Below are 18,645 nucleotides of genomic sequence, written 5' to 3' on the forward strand. Positions count from 1 at the left end.
TTAAAAATTTGATGATGTTACCCCTTATAAAAAAATGCGAAAAATTACAAAAAATGTATTTTACCCTTGGCTCCCAAAAAATCATAGGGATCATTAGAATTGGTTATTATCTGCACAAAAATGTTATTCTTTTAGCTGTGTGGTCATTTTTAGCCAAGTTGTGATTAAAGACTGCATCCAAGAAATCAACTATTTGGTAAAAGTCTTTTTCTCATTTTCCGTATAAAAATATTCAGTTTTTTTTCCATAAAATTGGAAATAATAGTCCAAAAATAAAATGTCATACCTCGTTGAGCTCGGTATTTAATTTCTAATCTTTCTGGATTCCAACTTTAAAATTTAATTTTTTTGGCATTTTTTTAAAAATTTGATGATGTTACCCCTTATAAAAAAATGCGAAAAATTACAATAAATGTATTTTACCCTGGGTTCCCAAAAAATCATAGGGATCATTAGAATTGGTTATTATCTGCACAAAAATGTTATTCTTTTGGTTGTGTGGTAATTTTTAGCCAAGTTGTGATTAAAGACGGCATCCAAGAAATCAACTATGTGGTAAAAGTCTTTTTCTCATTTTCCGTATAAAAATATTCAGTTTTTTCTCCATAAAATTGGAAATAATAGTCCAAAAATGGAATGTCATACCTCGTTGAGCTCGGTATTTAATTTCTAATCTTTCTGGATTCCAACTTTAAAATTTAATTTTTTTGGCATTTTTTTAAAAATTTGATGATGTTACCCCTTATAAAAAAATGCGAAAAATTACAAAAAATGTATTTTACCCTTGGCTCCCAAAAAATCATAGGGATCATTAGAATTGGTTATTAACTGCACAAAAATGTTATTCCTTTAGCTGTGTGGTAATTTTAAGCCAAGTTGTGATTAAAGACGGCATCCAAGAAATCAACTATTTGGTAAAAGTCTTTTTCTCATTTTCCGTATAAAAATATTCAGTTTTTTCTCCATAAAATTGGAAATAATAGTCCAAAAATGGAATGTCATACCTCGTTGAGCTCGGTATTTAATTTCTAATCTTTCTGGATTCCAACTTTAAAATTTAATTTTTTTGGCATTTTTTTAAAAATTTGATGATGTTACCCCTTATAAAAAAATGCGAAAAATTACAAAAAATGTATTTTACCCTTGGCTCCCAAAAAATCATAGGGATCATTAGAATTGGTTATTAACTGCACAAAAATGTTATTCCTTTAGCTGTGTGGTAATTTTAAGCCAAGTTGTGATTAAAGACGGCATCCAAGAAATCAACTATTTGGTAAAAGTCTTTTTCTCATTTTCCGTATAAAAATATTCAGTTTTTTCTCCATAAAATTGGAAATAATAGTCCAAAAATGGAATGTCATACCTCGTTGAGCTCGGTATTTAATTTCTAATCTTTCTGGATTCCAACTTTAAAATTTAAATTTTTTGGCATTTTTTGAAAAATTTGATGATGTTACCCCTTATAAAAAAATGCGAAAAATTACAATAAATGTATTTTACCCTGGGTTCCCAAAAAATCATAGGGATCATTAGAATTGGTTATTATCTGCACAAAAATGTTATTCTTTTGGTTGTGTGGTAATTTTTAGCCAAGTTGTGATTAAAGACGGCATCCAAGAAATCAACTATGTGGTAAAAGTCTTTTTCTCATTTTCCGTATAAAAATATTCAGTTTTTTCTCCATAAAATTGGAAATAATAGTCCAAAAATGGAATGTCATACCTCGTTGAGCTCGGTATTTAATTTCTAATCTTTCTGGATTCCAACTTTAAAATTTTAATTTTTTGGCATTTTTTTAAAAATTTGATGATGTTACCCCTTATAAAAAAATGCGAAAAATTACAAAAAATGTATTTTACCCTTGGCTCCCAAAAAATCATAGGGATCATTAGAATTGGTTATTATCTGCACAAAAATGTTATTCTTTTAGCTGTGTGGTCATTTTTAGCCAAGTTGTGATTAAAGACTGCATCCAAGAAATCAACTATTTGGTAAAAGTCTTTTTCTCATTTTCCGTATAAAAATATTCAGTTTTTTTTCCATAAAATTGGAAATAATAGTCCAAAAATAAAATGTCATACCTCGTTGAGCTCGGTATTTAATTTCTAATCTTTCTGGATTCCAACTTTAAAATTTAATTTTTTTGGCATTTTTTTAAAAATTTGATTACCCCTTATAAAAAAATGCGAAAAATTACAATAAATGTATTTTACCCTGGGTTCCCAAAAAATCATAGGGATCATTAGAATTGGTTATTATCTGCACAAAAATGTTATTCTTTTGGTTGTGTGGTAATTTTTAGCCAAGTTGTGATTAAAGACGGCATCCAAGAAATCAACTATGTGGTAAAAGTCTTTTTCTCATTTTCCGTATAAAAATATTCAGTTTTTTCTCCATAAAATTGGAAATAATAGTCCAAAAATGGAATGTCATACCTCGTTGAGCTCGGTATTTAATTTCTAATCTTTCTGGATTCCAACTTTAAAATTTAATTTTTTTGGCATTTTTTTTAAAATTTGATGATGTTACCCCTTATAAAAAAATGCGAAAAATTACAAAAAATGTATTTTACCCTTGGCTCCCAAAAAATCATAGGGATCATTAGAATTGGTTATTAACTGCACAAAAATGTTATTCCTTTAGCTGTGTGGTAATTTTAAGCCAAGTTGTGATTAAAGACGGCATCCAAGAAATCAACTATTTGGTAAAAGTCTTTTTCTCATTTTCCGTATAAAAATATTCAGTTTTTTCTCCATAAAATTGGAAATAATAGTCCAAAAATGGAATGTCATACCTCGTTGAGCTCGGTATTTAATTTCTAATCTTTCTGGATTCCAACTTTAAAATTTTAATTTTTTGGCATTTTTTTAAAAATTTGATGATGTTACCCTTTATAAAAAAATGCGAAAAATTACAATAAATGTATTTTACCCTGGGTTCCCAAAAAATCATAGGGATCATTAGAATTGGTTATTATCTGCACAAAAATGTTATTCTTTTGGTTGTGTGGTAATTTTTAGCCAAGTTGTGATTAAAGACGGCATCCAAGAAATCAACTATGTGGTAAAAGTCTTTTTCTCATTTTCCGTATAAAAATATTCAGTTTTTTCTCCATAAAATTGGAAATAATAGTCCAAAAATGGAATGTCATACCTCGTTGAGCTCGGTATTTAATTTCTAATCTTTCTGGATTCCAACTTTAAAATTTAAATTTTTTGGCATTTTTTGAAAAATTTGATGATGTTACCCCTTATAAAAAAATGCGAAAAATTACAAAAAATGTATTTTACCCTGGGTTCCCAAAAAATCATAGGGATCATTAGAATTGGTTATTATCTGCACAAAAATGTTATTCTTTTGGTTGTGTGGTAATTTTAAGCCAAGTTGTGATTAAAGACGGCATCCAAGAAATCAACTATTTGGTAAAAGTCTTTTTCTCATTTTCCGTATAAAAATATTCAGTTTTTTCTCCATAAAATTGGAAATAATAGTCCAAAAATGGAATGTCATACCTCGTTGAGCTCGGTATTTAATTTCTAATCTTTCTGGATTCCAACTTTAAAATTTTAATTTTTTGGCATTTTTTTAAAAATTTGATGATGTTACCCCTTATAAAAAAATGCGAAAAATTACAAAAAATGTATTTTACCCTTGGCTCCCAAAAAATCATAGGGATCATTAGAATTGGTTATTATCTGCACAAAAATGTTATTCTTTTAGCTGTGTGGTCATTTTTAGCCAAGTTGTGATTAAAGACTGCATCCAAGAAATCAACTATTTGGTAAAAGTCTTTTTCTCATTTTCCGTATAAAAATATTCAGTTTTTTTTCCATAAAATTGGAAATAATAGTCCAAAAATAAAATGTCATACCTCGTTGAGCTCGGTATTTAATTTCTAATCTTTCTGGATTCCAACTTTAAAATTTAATTTTTTTGGCATTTTTTTAAAAATTTGATGATGTTACCCCTTATAAAAAAATGCGAAAAATTACAAAAAATGTATTTTACCCTTGGCTCCCAAAAAATCATAGGGATCATTAGAATTGGTTATTATCTGCACAAAAATGTTATTCCTTTAGCTGTGTGGTAATTTTAAGCCAAGTTGTGATTAAAGACGGCATCCAAGAAATCAACTATTTGGTAAAAGTCTTTTTCTCATTTTCCGTATAAAAATATTCAGTTTTTTCTCCATAAAATTGGAAATAATAGTCCAAAAATGGAATGTCATACCTCGTTGAGCTCGGTATTTAATTTCTAATCTTTCTGGATTCCAACTTTAAAATTTAATTTTTTTGGCATTTTTTTAAAAATTTGATGATGTTACCCCTTATAAAAAAATGCGAAAAATCACAAAAAATGTATTTTACCCTTGGCTCCCAAAAAATCATAGGGATCATTAGAATTGGTTATTAACTGCACAAAAATGTTATTCCTTTAGCTGTGTGGTAATTTTAAGCCAAGTTGTGATTAAAGACTGCATCCAAGAAATCAACTATTTGGTAAAAGTCTTTTTCTCATTTTCCGTATAAAAATATTCAGTTTTTTCTCCATAAAATTGGAAATAATAGTCCAAAAATGGAATGTCATACCTCGTTGAGCTCGGTATTTAATTTCTAATCTTTCTGGATTCCAACTTTAAAATTTAATTTTTTTGGCATTTTTTTAAAAATTTGATGATGTTACCCCTTATAAAAAAATGCGAAAAATTACAAAAAATGTATTTTACCCTTGGCTCCCAAAAAATCATAGGGATCATTAGAATTGGTTATTATCTGCACAAAAATGTTATTCCTTTAGCTGTGTGGTAATTTTAAGCCAAGTTGTGATTAAAGACGGCATCCAAGAAATCAACTATTTGGTAAAAGTCTTTTTCTCATTTTCCGTATAAAAATATTCAGTTTTTTCTCCATAAAATTGGAAATAATAGTCCAAAAATGGAATGTCATACCTCGTTGAGCTCGGTATTTAATTTCTAATCTTTCTGGATTCCAACTTTAAAATTTAATTTTTTTGGCATTTTTTTAAAAATTTGATGATGTTACCCCTTATAAAAAAATGCGAAAAATTACAAAAAATGTATTTTACCCTTGGCTCCCAAAAAATCATAGGGATCATTAGAATTGGTTATTAACTGCACAAAAATGTTATTCCTTTAGCTGTGTGGTAATTTTAAGCCAAGTTGTGATTAAAGACTGCATCCAAGAAATCAACTATTTGGTAAAAGTCTTTTTCTCATTTTCCGTATAAAAATATTCAGTTTTTTCTCCATAAAATTGGAAATAATAGTCCAAAAATGGAAAGTCATACCTCGTTGAGCTCGGTATTTAATTTCTAATCTTTCTGGATTCCAACTTTAAAATTTAATTTTTTTGGCATTTTTTTAAAAATTTGATGATGTTACCCCTTATAAAAAAATGCGAAAAATTACAAAAAATGTATTTTACCCTTGGCTCCCAAAAAATCATAGGGATCATTAGAATTGGTTATTATCTGCACAAAAATGTTATTCCTTTAGCTGTGTGGTAATTTTAAGCCAAGTTGTGATTAAAGACGGCATCCAAGAAATCAACTATTTGGTAAAAGTCTTTTTCTCATTTTCCGTATAAAAATATTCAGTTTTTTCTCCATAAAATTGGAAATAATAGTCCAAAAATGGAATGTCATACCTCGTTGAGCTCGGTATTTAATTTCTAATCTTTCTGGATTCCAACTTTAAAATTTTAATTTTTTGGCATTTTTTTAAAAATTTGATGATGTTACCCCTTACAAAAATATGCGAAAAATTACAAAAAATGTATTTTACCCTGGGTTCCCAAAAAATCATAGGGATCATTAGAATTGGTTATTATCTGCACAAAAATGTTATTCTTTTGGTTGTGTGGTAATTTTTAGCCAAGTTGTGATTAAAGACGGCATCCAAGAAATCAACTATGTGGTAAAAGTCTTTTTCTCATTTTCCGTATAAAAATATTCAGTTTTTTCTCCATAAAATTGGAAATAATAGTCCAAAAATGGAATGTCATACCTCGTTGAGCTCGGTATTTAATTTCTAATCTGTCTGGATTCCAACTTTAAAATTTAAATTTTTTGGCATTTTTTGAAAAATTTGATGATGTTACCCCTTATAAAAAAATGCGAAAAATTACAAAAAATGTATTTTACCCTGGGTTCCCAAAAAATCATAGGGATCATTAGAATTGGTTATTATCTGCACAAAAATGTTATTCCTTTAGCTGTGTGGTCATTTTTAGCCAAGTTGTGATTAAAGACGGCATCCAAGAAATCAACTATTTGGTAAAAGTCTTTTTCTCATTTTCCGTATAAAAATATTCAGTTTTTTCTCCATAAAATTGGAAATAATAGTCCAAAAATAAAATGTCATACCTCGTTGAGCTCGGTATTTAATTTCTAATCTTTCTGGATTCCAACTTTAAAATTTTAATTTTTTGGCATTTTTTTAAAAAATTTGATGATGTTACCCCTTATAAAAATATGCGAAAAATTACAAAAAATGTATTTTACCCTGGGTTCCCAAAAAATCATAGGGATCATTAGAATTGGTTATTATCTGCACAAAAATGTTATTCTTTTAGCTGTGTGGTCATTTTTAGCCAAGTTGTGATTAAAGACGGCATCCAAGAAATCAACTATTTGGTAAAAGTCTTTTTCTCATTTGCCGTATAAAAATATTCAGTTTTTTCTCCATAAAATTGGAAATAATAGTCCAAAAATGGAATGTCATACCTCGTTGAGCTCGGTATTTAATTTCTAATCTTTCTGGATTCCAACTTTAAAATTTTAATTTTTTGGCATTTTTTTAAAAATTTGATGATGTTACCCCTTATAAAAAAATGCGAAACAAATGTATTTTACCCTTGGCTCCCAAAAAATCATAGGGATCATTAGAATTGGTTATTATCTGCACAAAATCGTTATTCTTGTAGCTGTATTTCCTTTTTTAGTTATATTGTGATTGAAGAAGCCACCTAGAAATCATAATTTCGATAATGCCATACCTTTTTGAGCTCGTTATTAAACGAAACTACAGATGAACATTATGTATTTTGTATGTAAGAACGGTATATGGCGTTTGTTTGGTCGCATAGGTAGCAGGCATGTACCTGGTTATCATGCTGTTAACTAGAGAATTTCTTTTTATTAATAATATTAATTGCCACACAAAATTGTAGTAAGCCGGAGAATAGAGTAATTAAAATGGTTGTAAATCCGGGTCTTACCTTTCGCCAAAAATACTTTATTCGTTTGAATTGCATGCAATTGCTCCTGCGATTCCACGAAAAATAGGGCCTCCGCACTTCAACAAAGCCCATCTAGGTGCTGCTCATTTTGACTTTTTAATAACATTAATTAAAAGTGCGCAAACTGAATGAAAGCCCTGCCAGCGGACCATCACCAACTCCTTCCTCCGATATTCCCCGCCCTTTCTGTCCATGAACTACCCATTGGCCTCCATCTGTCCGTCCGTCCGTTCGCCATTCTGTCCGTCTGACGAGCCTTCCGTCCGCAAGTTCCCTTCGACGCCTCGGCAAACAAAGGTAGCGGCTACGTGGAACGCAAATGGGGCAAAAATGAAGTAGAAGTCGGAATATGCAGAGCAAAAATAAAACATTACAATTTGAAATGCTGATCTTGTGCAAAAAATTATTCATATTATATTAATTTTGTTTTGAATGCCTAACTTTTTATGTTCTTTTTTATCCAAATGTTGTTTTCGGCAACGTTTCCGTATAATTTGCTAGTTTTTTTCGCTCAGTGTAGGTGAACGAAACGAAATCAGTAGCAAGGCGAGTCCATGTCGAGGCCCAAACTGAAGCAACCAAATATTAATGAATGGGTAAATAAAGCGGCGAGAGCTTCAGCACCTGACCCACCCAGCTCCACACAACCACCCACTGGGTGGAGCTCGGCCCCAGAAGCCGGGCACGTCTTTCATGCCTTTTTCCCTCGGTTATATAACGGTATAAATTTCTAGTTAATTAATCACCTTTCGCTTTGTTTATGGCTAATTTAATTAATTTAATGTCTTTTATTGTTTCTTGTTGCTCTTTGGCGGGCAGTCCATTGCTCTGCGGATGCGAATGCGAATGCGGATCCGGATACGGATGCGGGTACGGATACGGATGCGGATGTCATTGAATTGAAATAGAATTGGAAGAGGAATCGGAATTGAGCCTGGGAAAACTTGTGCTCACAGCCCTTTGAAATTCTGCCCAAAAAGTCGAAAAATTATTAATTAAACTTTCGGTGATAGGGAAAGAAAATTAAAAAATAGGCAGCGATAAATTTGGTGTCATTGTGGGAAGACAATAAATATTCATAAAATACACTAACCGATTATTGTGTCTGGTAAATAAGTTAACATTTATTGGCATGAAAATGGATGCTTTAATAAATACAGAAGCTTTAATAGATAGACACGAAACCATTTTCGTTAATTTTCAAGATTTAGAAGAAGCAAATGAGCTGCAAGGTATAATAATTTCCGAATCACTGCGACTTAATTATTTTGGTAACACTTGTACTTGTAAGTGTTGTTTGCTTAGCTCTTTGTCGGCTTTTCGAAGACAGCCCCGCCCCCTTATCCGGCCACCCAGTTCATTTGCCTTGGGTCGTCATGCAGTTTTTCGCCTTTTTGCATGCCATTGACTGACGCATCCAACTTGCGATTTTGAATGACTTGCAGTCGCCGGCGGCTTTCCTCTGCGAGTAACACAGCGCTTTTTCTCTGTATACATACATATTTATTTATTGTTTAAAGCATAAAATACAATACAATGCTATAATAAATTAATTATTTATTTTAAATAACTTTTATACACGAGCTGTGAGCATGAAAAGGCACTTTTCACGCGGCGGGGCATCCCCTCGTCGATCCGCATGTTAGCTTCTTGGTTCTCTTTGTGTGTGTGCGTTTGTTGTTTTTTTTTTTCTTTCTTTGTTTGTTTTAATGGATGCCCCCCTGTCCCCTGGACTTTCACTTTATGGCAACTGGGGGACAGATGGAGCTCTAAGCTCTCAGCTCATAGCTCTTAGCTCTTAGTTGATGATGATGAGGCAGCAATAAATAGGTTCAAGCGGCGCTGATGAGTTCGATGCTAACTAGTGACTGACTAATGCTTGGCCTCCTCCTCGTTGACCACGATCGGTTCGATCTCCTTGACTTCGGCGGGGGTCTCCTCCTCGTTGTCCGGATTCTCCGGCAGGACGCGCACCTCCACGCGATTCGAGGAGCTGAGCGACTGCTCCTGCTCCTCGTCCTTCTCCTCGCCATTGGCCTGCTCCTGGTCCAGATCGTGTTCGTGATCATTGTGCTCATCGGAGCGGCTTTGGGCCTTGTGGTTCTGGGGAAGGTTCTGCTGCTGCTGGTTGGGCTGCTCGATGGCCGTGAGGATGGACTGCAGCAAACCCTGCGACAGGATCTCCTCGTGATTGGCATCGCTGTGGGCGACACCAGGAGCATTGTTCAGGGATCCACCGAACTGCACTTGGAAGTTCTGCGTCGGCTGCTGTCCGTTCAGCTGGATGCTCTGCGACTTCTGGGCGGACAGAACATCGAGTCCATCCAAACCGGGCAGCTGGTGGGGATCCGTGCCATCGGGCAGTGCTGCCACGGAGTTCTTTTGCGATGCATATCCGGTGTGATCGTAGTCCAGGTCATTTCCAGATGGCGGTGGACCATAGCTGTCCGCCGGCCCGGTGACCAATTGCTGGGTGTGCTGCTCCGCCACTGGGATGCTCTGCGAGATGGCGTTGTAGGCACCGGCGGATGCGGCGGAAACGCTGCCAAAGTGCTGCTGCACCAACTGCTGTTGCTGCTGCAGTTGCTGTTGCTGCTGCACCTGGTAGCCATTGCTGCTCACCAGATTCGGGCCGTGACCGCAATCGTGCACGATGATAGGCTGCTGCTGCTGCACCTGCTGCAGATTGAAGCGGGGAGCCTGCAGCGGCAGTGGAAGTCCTTGGGAGTGGAACTGCGAGGCGCTGTAGCTGTTCTCCGAGTGGTGGTGCTGCTGCTGCTGTTGCTGCTGGTAGAAGAGTGGTCCGGATGGAGCGGCGGGCAGGTACTGCTGAGTTGGTGGTGGTGGTGGTCCCAGGGGTCGCACATTGGCCACTGGTGGTGGTGGTGGCAGGTACTGGGGCTCCGGTGGTGGTGGTGGTCCCGGTGGTCCGAACTGCTTCTGGTGGACGAAGGCGGGACCAGGCTGTGGGGCAGGCAGCTGCTGCTGCAGGCTTAATTGGGGCGCAGATGGTGGGGGTGGTGGCTGGTACAGGGCTTGTGGAGAAGGCAGTGGCTGTGGCGCTGATCCGGAAACGGGAATCTCATTGGCGGCTGGGGGAATATAAGTCTGCGGTTGCTGCTGGGGCTTTACTCCAAACTGGTCCAGATGCTGGACGGTGGCTCCAATGGACTCCAGGAGACCGGCGGGCACGGGTGGACGATAGGCCACCGGCTTGTTGGGCTGACCGGCGCCGTGCTGCGGGAAGGGCTGGGGATTGCCGGATGGTGCTCCATACTGAATGTTCACATTGGATTGCGATTGCGAGTGTGCGTGGCTGCTGCTGCTGGTGAGGGCTGCAAACTGGGGTGGTGGAGGTCCGTAATTGCCACTTGGTGGTGGCGGCGGTCCATAGTTTCCACTGGGTGGTGGTGGAGGTCCGTAGTTTCCACTAGGTGGTGGTGGAGGTCCGTAGTTTCCACTGGGTGGTGGTGGAGGAGGTCCATAGTTACCACTTGGAGGTGGTGGTGGAGGTCCGTAGTTACCACTTGGTGGTGGTGGTGGAGGTCCGGAGTGTCCGATAGTCTGGTACTTCTGGGCGTGCACAGATCCGGGAGCGAAGGAATCCGAAGGAGGCTTGGAATACGAATCATCCAGAGAACCAATGGCGGCCTGTGAATAGAGTGGTGTTAAAATAAGATAAGATAGAGGTAAGGAGCTAGCCCTGAGTTGGGCTCCAACTCACCTGCAAGGCTTCCGCTTCAATGGAGTTGCCTCCTGGTCCGGTGATCACATTGGCTCCATCGCCGCCACCCTGAAGGGCCACTGCCACGAGCTGTTCGTCAGTGAGTCCGTCGATGATGCTGCCACCACTGCCGCTTCCAGTGGTGCCACCGCCCAAGCTGTACTGCGTTCCAAAGGAGGATCCACCATGTCCTTGGGCCACCTGGCTATAGCCACCCTGAGTTTCGATGTGGTTCTGCTCCACGTAGGCTCCCACTGGCGCCGGGATCGGTTTCCAGCCATCGCAGGCCGTGTGGAAGGGAGCCTGGGATCCGCTAACACTGTGTGTGTGTCCCGAGGAGTCGATCTGGATCTGCACCTGCTTCACTGGTCCGGGCCCACTGGGTCCACTTGGCCTGGAGTGTCCGCCGGTCAGGATAATCGTGGTGGCTGGTCCATTTCCGTTGCCGGGCAGGGCCACGGGCAGTGGTGGTGGTCCGTAGTTCGGTGGCGGGGCGTCGAAGATCTGCTTGGGCGGCAGATTCAGCGGTCCGGAGGCAGGTGGTCCGTACGAGGTGGCTGGCTGGTGGGCGGGCTTGAAGAGTGGTGCGGCATGGGGCGAGGGCAGCAGCTGTGGTGGTGGTGGAGGACCGTACTGAAGCTTCGGTGGTCCGTATTGTGGAGCCGGGCGGTGCTGGATCTTCTGTGGCGGCGGTGGGCCGTACTGTGGTGGTGGTGGACCGTACTGAGGCGCCGGCTTCGGTGGTGGTGGACCATACTGTGGGGCAGGCTGCGGGGGTGGACCGTACTGTGGTGCGGGCTTCGGTGGTGGTGGACCGTACTGTGGTGCCGGCTTGTGCTGGATGTGCGGTGGTCCGTAGAAGGGCTTGGGCACTCCGAAGTGGGTCTTGATCTGCTCGTGCAGCGAGCTACCGCCACCACCGCCTCCTCCGCCGCCTCCCAGGAAGTTCAGCTTGGGTGGGCCGTATTTGATGGCCGGCGGACCGTACTCCCTGAAGGGAATCTGCTGCGGCACGCCGTATTCCCGGTGGGGCACGTGCTGCTGCTGGGGCGGTGGGCCGTACTGGGGGGCAGGGCGTGGCGGCGGACCGTATGTGTCGAATCCTGCCTCGCGGCGCTTAACATCCTTGCCGTGCAACACCGCCTGGGCGGCGCAGAGGTAGCAGGCGGTCAGCAAAGTCAGGCGGAGCAGCATCTGCGGGCGGAAGGAGTGGTAAATGTGGGTCAGTCATTTGTCAAGATAGCATCTGGCGGGAATATAGCTGGCCCCGAGCGATTGGACCGGAAGTTAATCTCCTCAAGGGAGTCAAGCCACAAAAAAACATAACTCAGATCAAATCAAGTTTACAAAACTCGCAAAAAATGTTGTCCATCGTAAGCGTAAAATTGCAAATGAATGTGACTCTGAATAAATTCTATTAATTATTGTGTTAAGAATATAAAACCATTGTAAATATTTATAACTATGAAGAACACCAGATTCGCAAGCCTTCAATGTTATAAACGCCTCAAAGTATCTTATAACTGCAAGGGTATCTAAACTTCAGCTTGTTGAAGTAACTTTATCTCGTGCCAATTTTTTTTTCATAAATGTAACAAATGATTGCAACAGAAAGAGTTGTAATATGACGGGTTAGTCGGCTAACCGTCATCGTAATATTCATTGAGTGGCATCCGCACAAAGTGTCTCCAGTTGCCATCCATCTCGGCCATCTCAGCCATCCGGCCTCAACCCCTTTTAACCACTACCCATTTGTTAGCTGTCTCAGTGACCTTTTTGGCCGCCGGCAACTTGTCAAGGCTTGTCAGAGGTCACGGGTCACAGGCCGCAGCTCACAGGTCCTCAATTCGCTCGTCATTTCAGCCAGGTGTCGTTTTCCGTGAGCTGGTGACAGTGTGTGTGTGGGTCACCCTAATGCCAACCCCATGCCCAAGTATGTAACCATTATATGCGCTAATTTGCAAACCTACGACCCGCCTCGATTTACTTGACTCTCGGAAAACTCTGTGCAGCAAGGTTGGGTTGAATAATAAAATTTAAAGCAGGAAAATAACATTTACATTTGAATTTAATAGTTGAACTTTGACAATCGCTTAACAATTTTATTGCCAAATTTTACATGACACATAGAAATGCTATAGAGTGTCGTCATATAACTAAAAGTATTATTGCACACACACCGCAAAAAGGTGACGAAGCTGGAATGCCCTTACATAAGAAAGTGATGGTTTCGTTACGTAAGAGGTGAAGGTATCATGAAGATGAGTGAATTGTTTACTCAATGAATCATGCATTTTGTAAATACGACTTTTTTTTATTAACGATTTAGTTAGATAAGTGGTGTTTGTGGTGAAGATTACTGGTATTTATATAACTATCATTTTGGTTACTCACATTATGTGTTTCGCTAATATGTTAAATGTATCTATTTAGTTTTTGCAACCTAAGTGTATAAGTCTTTAAATTCTAATACATGTGCTATTTATTTATGTTCGATAATTCCCCTTGACCCCACATATATACGCACAGCTCTTATGCAAATACCTTGCTCAACTGCCTAAGATGACAAATCCGACTTCAAAAGAACCAAACCAGCGTCATCCAACCACTAGCCAACTGTAATAGCCAAGTTATTATGCCATTTGCCATGATCGCATCGTCTCTTTCTGGATTGCATAATGCGGGCAATCAGCAATCTTTGGAAATGGAAAAGTGCACCTCAATGGTCAGCGATGCGCATTGAATACGACTACCACAATGAGCCACAAAATGTGTTGTTACTTCTTTTCGCTTTTTGGGTTTTTTTTTTATTTTTTACTTTTTGGCCAGCGGCGGCGTTAAAATGTCATAAGCGGTCGAAACGGAGAAGAAGATACAAAAAAATACAAATAAAAAAAAGAGCCGCGCCGAAAAGGTAACTTTCACTTGGCTCCGGGTGTATCTCTATATTTCCATGTATCTGCGTATCTGTGAGGTTCGCTTCGTGGGGATGAGTAGGTGTCACAAATGTTGGCAGTGAAATTATGCGCCGCATAATGAAAATACATTATAAAAGAAATGGCAAACAATTAAAGGGGGTGCTGGTAATGGTGTGCTGGGCATGGGCGTCTGTTTGTCGAACGGGAAGAGGGTGTGGGGGAGTTGCCCCGGTGCCCATTGTCTGTGAACCGTGTGAAGTGACCCGCATGTGGCCACCACTTGCAACTCAATTCCATTGTGGATCGCTTTTTCAGCCCCGTATTCGAGTCACTAAGCCACTTGGTCGCATATGTACAGTTGGGCTTAGTTTTGCAGTTCGAATGTAAAGTATTGGATTCATTTAGCAATATTTAAAAATTATCCATTTTGACAATTGAGTATAAAGAGATTGAAATCGATATTTAATCTATTTCACATTTATTTTAAATGCCTAGCAGGCTATTTCTTCGATCTCATCTATATGTGACCCACAATCGACCGCCTGTCACTGGTCACCGTTTTTGCGGGCGGTCACTTCTTCAGTCACCGCTTTCTTTGGCCGGCGTTCGATTTCTGTTCATTAGCATAGCCCACAAATATTTGTTATTGATGCTAAACAATTGACAACAACGGCAGACGGCAAACAAATAAAACCCGGGCTATAGCAACAGCAACAGCAACAAAAAAACAACATATAAACAAACAGACGGGCCGGCAAAACTTTCACTCTCGCTGAGAAGACGTAAATTTAGTTCGAAGATGAAGGGGCCAGAAAACGAGGCAAAAGTTCAGCCGGGAATGCCAAAAGGGTTGCCGGGTGGGAGGACGGGGCCCTAAGTTTTTGGCCACAGCTGCCTGTTCTGTTCCCAAAAAGTCGAGAATCGTAATCTCCGTTAATTAAATTTCCCACACCACTGCGCCCCACAACAGCGGGCAAATGTGAATGCGAAATTATTTATGAATCAATTTCGATAATGAATAAATTATGTCCGCAGACAGGAGGGCCAGCTTCCGACCGTCTTCTGCCAGCAAATGAATAATCTGGGCCAGGATTTGCCAGGCAATCCGGGTCCTGCATCAATTTTCGTTTGGACCAACCCGGGGCAACCCTCATCAATTAGCAGAGGTCGTGTCACAAGGTCAAAGGGCCAAGGCGCAGGCGTGCCCACCCAAAAAAAAAAAAGGTTCATTTGCACAAAAACTATGGGATTTCGATTCTAATTTTCGGAAAATACTGAAATATATTTACATGCACCACTACTACTACTCCTATTATTCTCCGTCCTCATTATTCCTTTAGTTTGTGTTAAAATTTCCTTTGGCAAAGTTTGTATCACAATAATCCGCCCATTTAAATATCCTAATTTGTTTTCCGTGCACTTGGATTTTTTCAAAGTTTTGGGAAATCTATTTGGCACCCAAGGGGTCGGATAACTTTTACTTTCGCTGGCATCTCCCCCAAGTCCCATAGTCTCTTCTCCTAATTGGGCTTGTGTTTGAGTTTCTTCCGTAATCCTTTGCACTCGAGTCCAATTAGAAAAGCGATTCTTTACCATGCCAGCTGCTTATCCTCGTGGGTTATTCTCGTCACAAAGGCACTCGAACAAAAAATGTAGTTGTTTCAATTCGATTGTTGAAGGCACTGCACACAGAAAGGATCCGGAGCTCGTAAAAAAATTGAAAAAAAATGCACTCACGAAACGGATCACGGGATCGGTTCGGAACGGTTCGAATCGGTACGGATCGTTTGGGGATCTTTAAGCTCAGATCTCGGATCTGATCTCTCGACAACGGATCGGCGACGGCGACCGCTGCTTGTCAGTCGCGAGTTGAAAATGCTGCCGCTCAGATGATAACGCCAGCTCATATAGGTAATAGCCCGGCCAAACGTCGACGTCGCTGCCGCCGCGCAGCCGCTGTAGAAACCGAAACCGAAACCGAAACCGATTCCCATTCCGAATCCGAATCCGAATCGGAATCGGAATCCGAGTCCCCCAGTTCGAATCGAAACCGAAAGTGAAGAAATTTCGTAAACCCGGAGCAAGGTGCCGAGTCTTAAGGGACAGAAGAAGCTGGAGCTGAAGCTGAGAGCTTTTACCTCTCTCGCGACCAGTTTTGCAACATTTTCACATCGATACCTTGGCATCGAAGCGCTGGGAGCAACCTTGCCACATGGGGCAAGTACGCCGCCCCATCATCACCAGCATCACCGTCATCTTCATCGCAGTACCGCGATGCCAAGTGTCATTTTTTGCAAGTCGAAGTTGAGGATCCTTGTCAAAGTTCAGAGCCTTGCCTTGAACACCGACTTGAGTGGTGATTTTCGAGTGGCTCCGTCTGGGGCTCTTGACCAATGTAAACATGACTAAGTTAATGGGTTTTCCAAACGAACGCTTCCTCATGATCGCCAAGTGTTAGTCAGGAAAACAAGGGAGTTTCATCATGAGTTGCAAATGGGTTGGACCAATAATACTTGTATACATTTGCTCTTCGAGTCGTTTTCGTTTGGAAAAATGTTGCATTTTCCTATAAATTTTTTTAAAATTCCAATCTCTATGCATTTATAATAAATTTATAAGATTTTTAAATCCTTAATTTAAATCTCCTTAAAAAACATCTCTATTTTGGCTTGTGTTTTCTATCCAATTCCAAATTGGATGTGAAATTCATACGATTCCATTTCTATTTCGATTAATATGTATGGTGGTATTTACTTAATTTCCATTTCATATTACTTAATAGTCGCGTCGTCTGCGAAAGTGATGTCAGATTCTCTAGGTTGCAAAATCAAGAGCTCTGCGGTATTCATGAGTCGCTTTAATGGGCCAACCGGCAGTAGAACAATGTCAACACACTTGCCACAATGTCCGATAGTGGAACTGATTTTTTTTTGGTTTTTTATTGGGTTTTGCCCCCTCTGCTTTCCACAAAGTTGAGTCATAAAAGTGCTTCGGCTCTCAACTTGTTGAAGAAGTTGCAGCAACCAGAGAGATCAAGTTTTCATCTTGGCGAACAAAGGGGCATTTCAGCGTCTTCTGGGGGAAATGGAAATGGAGATGGAGCTGGAGCTGGAGCTGGTGCTGAAGATGTGCGGCCTTCGCGTGACTCGATTTCGCTTTCATTTGCATTTCTTGGGCCACTCTTTTCTCTGACTATGTATTTCGCCCCAGCGGCAGCCACACCATCCTCAGCATCTCCATCTTCATCATCATCATCTGCATCCCAGCAGCATCATCAACATCATCGCCATGATCGTCATGGCTAACTCAAGACTCTCCAGCCAAAACAAAACCCAGAAAACGGGAAAGAAACGCGCTGGCTTTCTCGAATCGGGGAATGAAAATGGGAATCCACTCCTTCTCCCTTATTGACGGACTGCAGTTGAAAACCAGAAAGGAACTCTAAACTAAAGACTTCAAACTTTAAAATACCCTGCCACAAAATTTGATATTGTAAAGGGGAAAAGCTTGGGTTTGAAATAAAATGTATTATCTTATGAAGATTCCAGACTTTCAGTTTTTCCGCTGATAAGAACGCCATAAAAGTCCCAAGGTGACAAGGGATGTACACTAATTGTGCACTAATTATGTTATATTGAAGCTGCAACAGCAAGGCTGTCTTCAGTTGCATATACCCCCTTTTAGGGTATGAATGAAATCCGAATATTCGCACAACCCAGTCGCAAGTCGCCAGACGCCATCCATTTGGCGACTGGTGACCCTCTTCCCTCCTAGCCAGGTTACTTCACAGTTGCTGCCGCTGCCAAGTTTGGACTTCCTGCTGTTGCATCTTGCGGGTGCCGCATGGCCAGCATGTGACCAGTTGCAGCAGCAACAACAGCAGCAACAGCAGCAACAGCAGCAACATGCAGCAACAACAACTGCAACCAGCAACATTCAACTAAGTGGCAATATTTTTCGGCCGCATCTGTTGTCCGCTGTTGCTTTTGTCATTACACATTTAAAATATCCCCTTACATATATACTCGAATATATATAAATATATTTGTGTATACATATGTATCTATTGGTGCCCGCAAGATTGTGTGGGTATATATATATATGTATGTACAAAGGCATAGTTTTTGTTTTTGGCCGGTCGCAATTATTTGCGCTTTTACTTCCTCGAGTCTTGCGTTGATGGCTACTTTCGTTTCGGGCTCTAAATGGGTTCATTGGAAAGAGCCCTCCAGCTCGATGGTGATAAGGGTCCAAAAAGCGAAGACAAACTGCTATTGCCGCAGGAGCCTCCAAAGCCGAACTGCCAATCCTCTATGAAATAGTTGGATATTTAAATTTTAATGAAATAAATATTTATACATATCTATTTGAGTGCTCACCAATGAAAATTAGGAAAGGAAATATAACTTTCTATTGACATTGTTTTTTACTAAGTGGCCTAAATTACTTTCTTTATCAAGAGTTTTGCAGCAACGTAGGTGCTTCTTTCGATTACCAAATATAGTCATCTTACATGTTACTTTATTTCCATATCAAACTGATGAATCAATCTTACAAAGAGATTCAAACTTCTTGCATTTCTTTTGAAACCAATAAACATACCCTTTGCAATAAATCGTGTTCATCGCAATTTGCCATAAACCATGGCAAAACTATTTTATAGTAAAGGGGCATTACAGTTGATTGCATTGTAAAAACGAGCTGTCAAGTTTGGCATTAACCAAACTTATCGACCGTCAATAAT

At 40.0% G+C, this 18,645-nt stretch overlaps 2 protein-coding genes across 2 annotated transcripts in view; one reads left to right on the forward strand and one right to left on the reverse strand.

Moving 5' to 3' along the window:
* LOC117147013 overlaps positions 1–18,645 on the forward strand; it is a 63,742-nt gene that overhangs the window by 31,009 nt on the left and 14,088 nt on the right. The gene's annotated exons all lie outside the window — the stretch shown is intronic.
* On the reverse strand, positions 8,907–15,776 carry LOC117147009 (trithorax group protein osa). The gene is made up of 3 exons (XM_033313691.1): positions 15,495–15,776; positions 10,984–12,177; positions 8,907–10,910 (listed from the first exon to the last, which is right to left on the reverse strand). The coding sequence occupies exons 1-3, from the start codon at positions 15,495–15,497 to the stop codon at positions 9,132–9,134; spliced, it is 2,976 nt and encodes a 991-aa protein (XP_033169582.1). The 5' UTR covers positions 15,498–15,776; the 3' UTR covers positions 8,907–9,131.

The sequence above is a fragment of the Drosophila mauritiana genome, chromosome X (assembly GCF_004382145.1).
Source record: "Drosophila mauritiana strain mau12 chromosome X, ASM438214v1, whole genome shotgun sequence".
In the NCBI taxonomy this organism is placed as follows: Eukaryota; Metazoa; Arthropoda; class Insecta; order Diptera; family Drosophilidae; genus Drosophila; species Drosophila mauritiana.

Coding starts and splice junctions, on each gene's coding strand:
- LOC117147009 (XM_033313691.1), bottom strand. Junction 10,911..10,983: donor TTGAAGCGGAAGCCTTGCAG/GTGAGTTGGAGC, acceptor CTCTATTCACAG/GCCGCCATTGGTTCTCTGGA.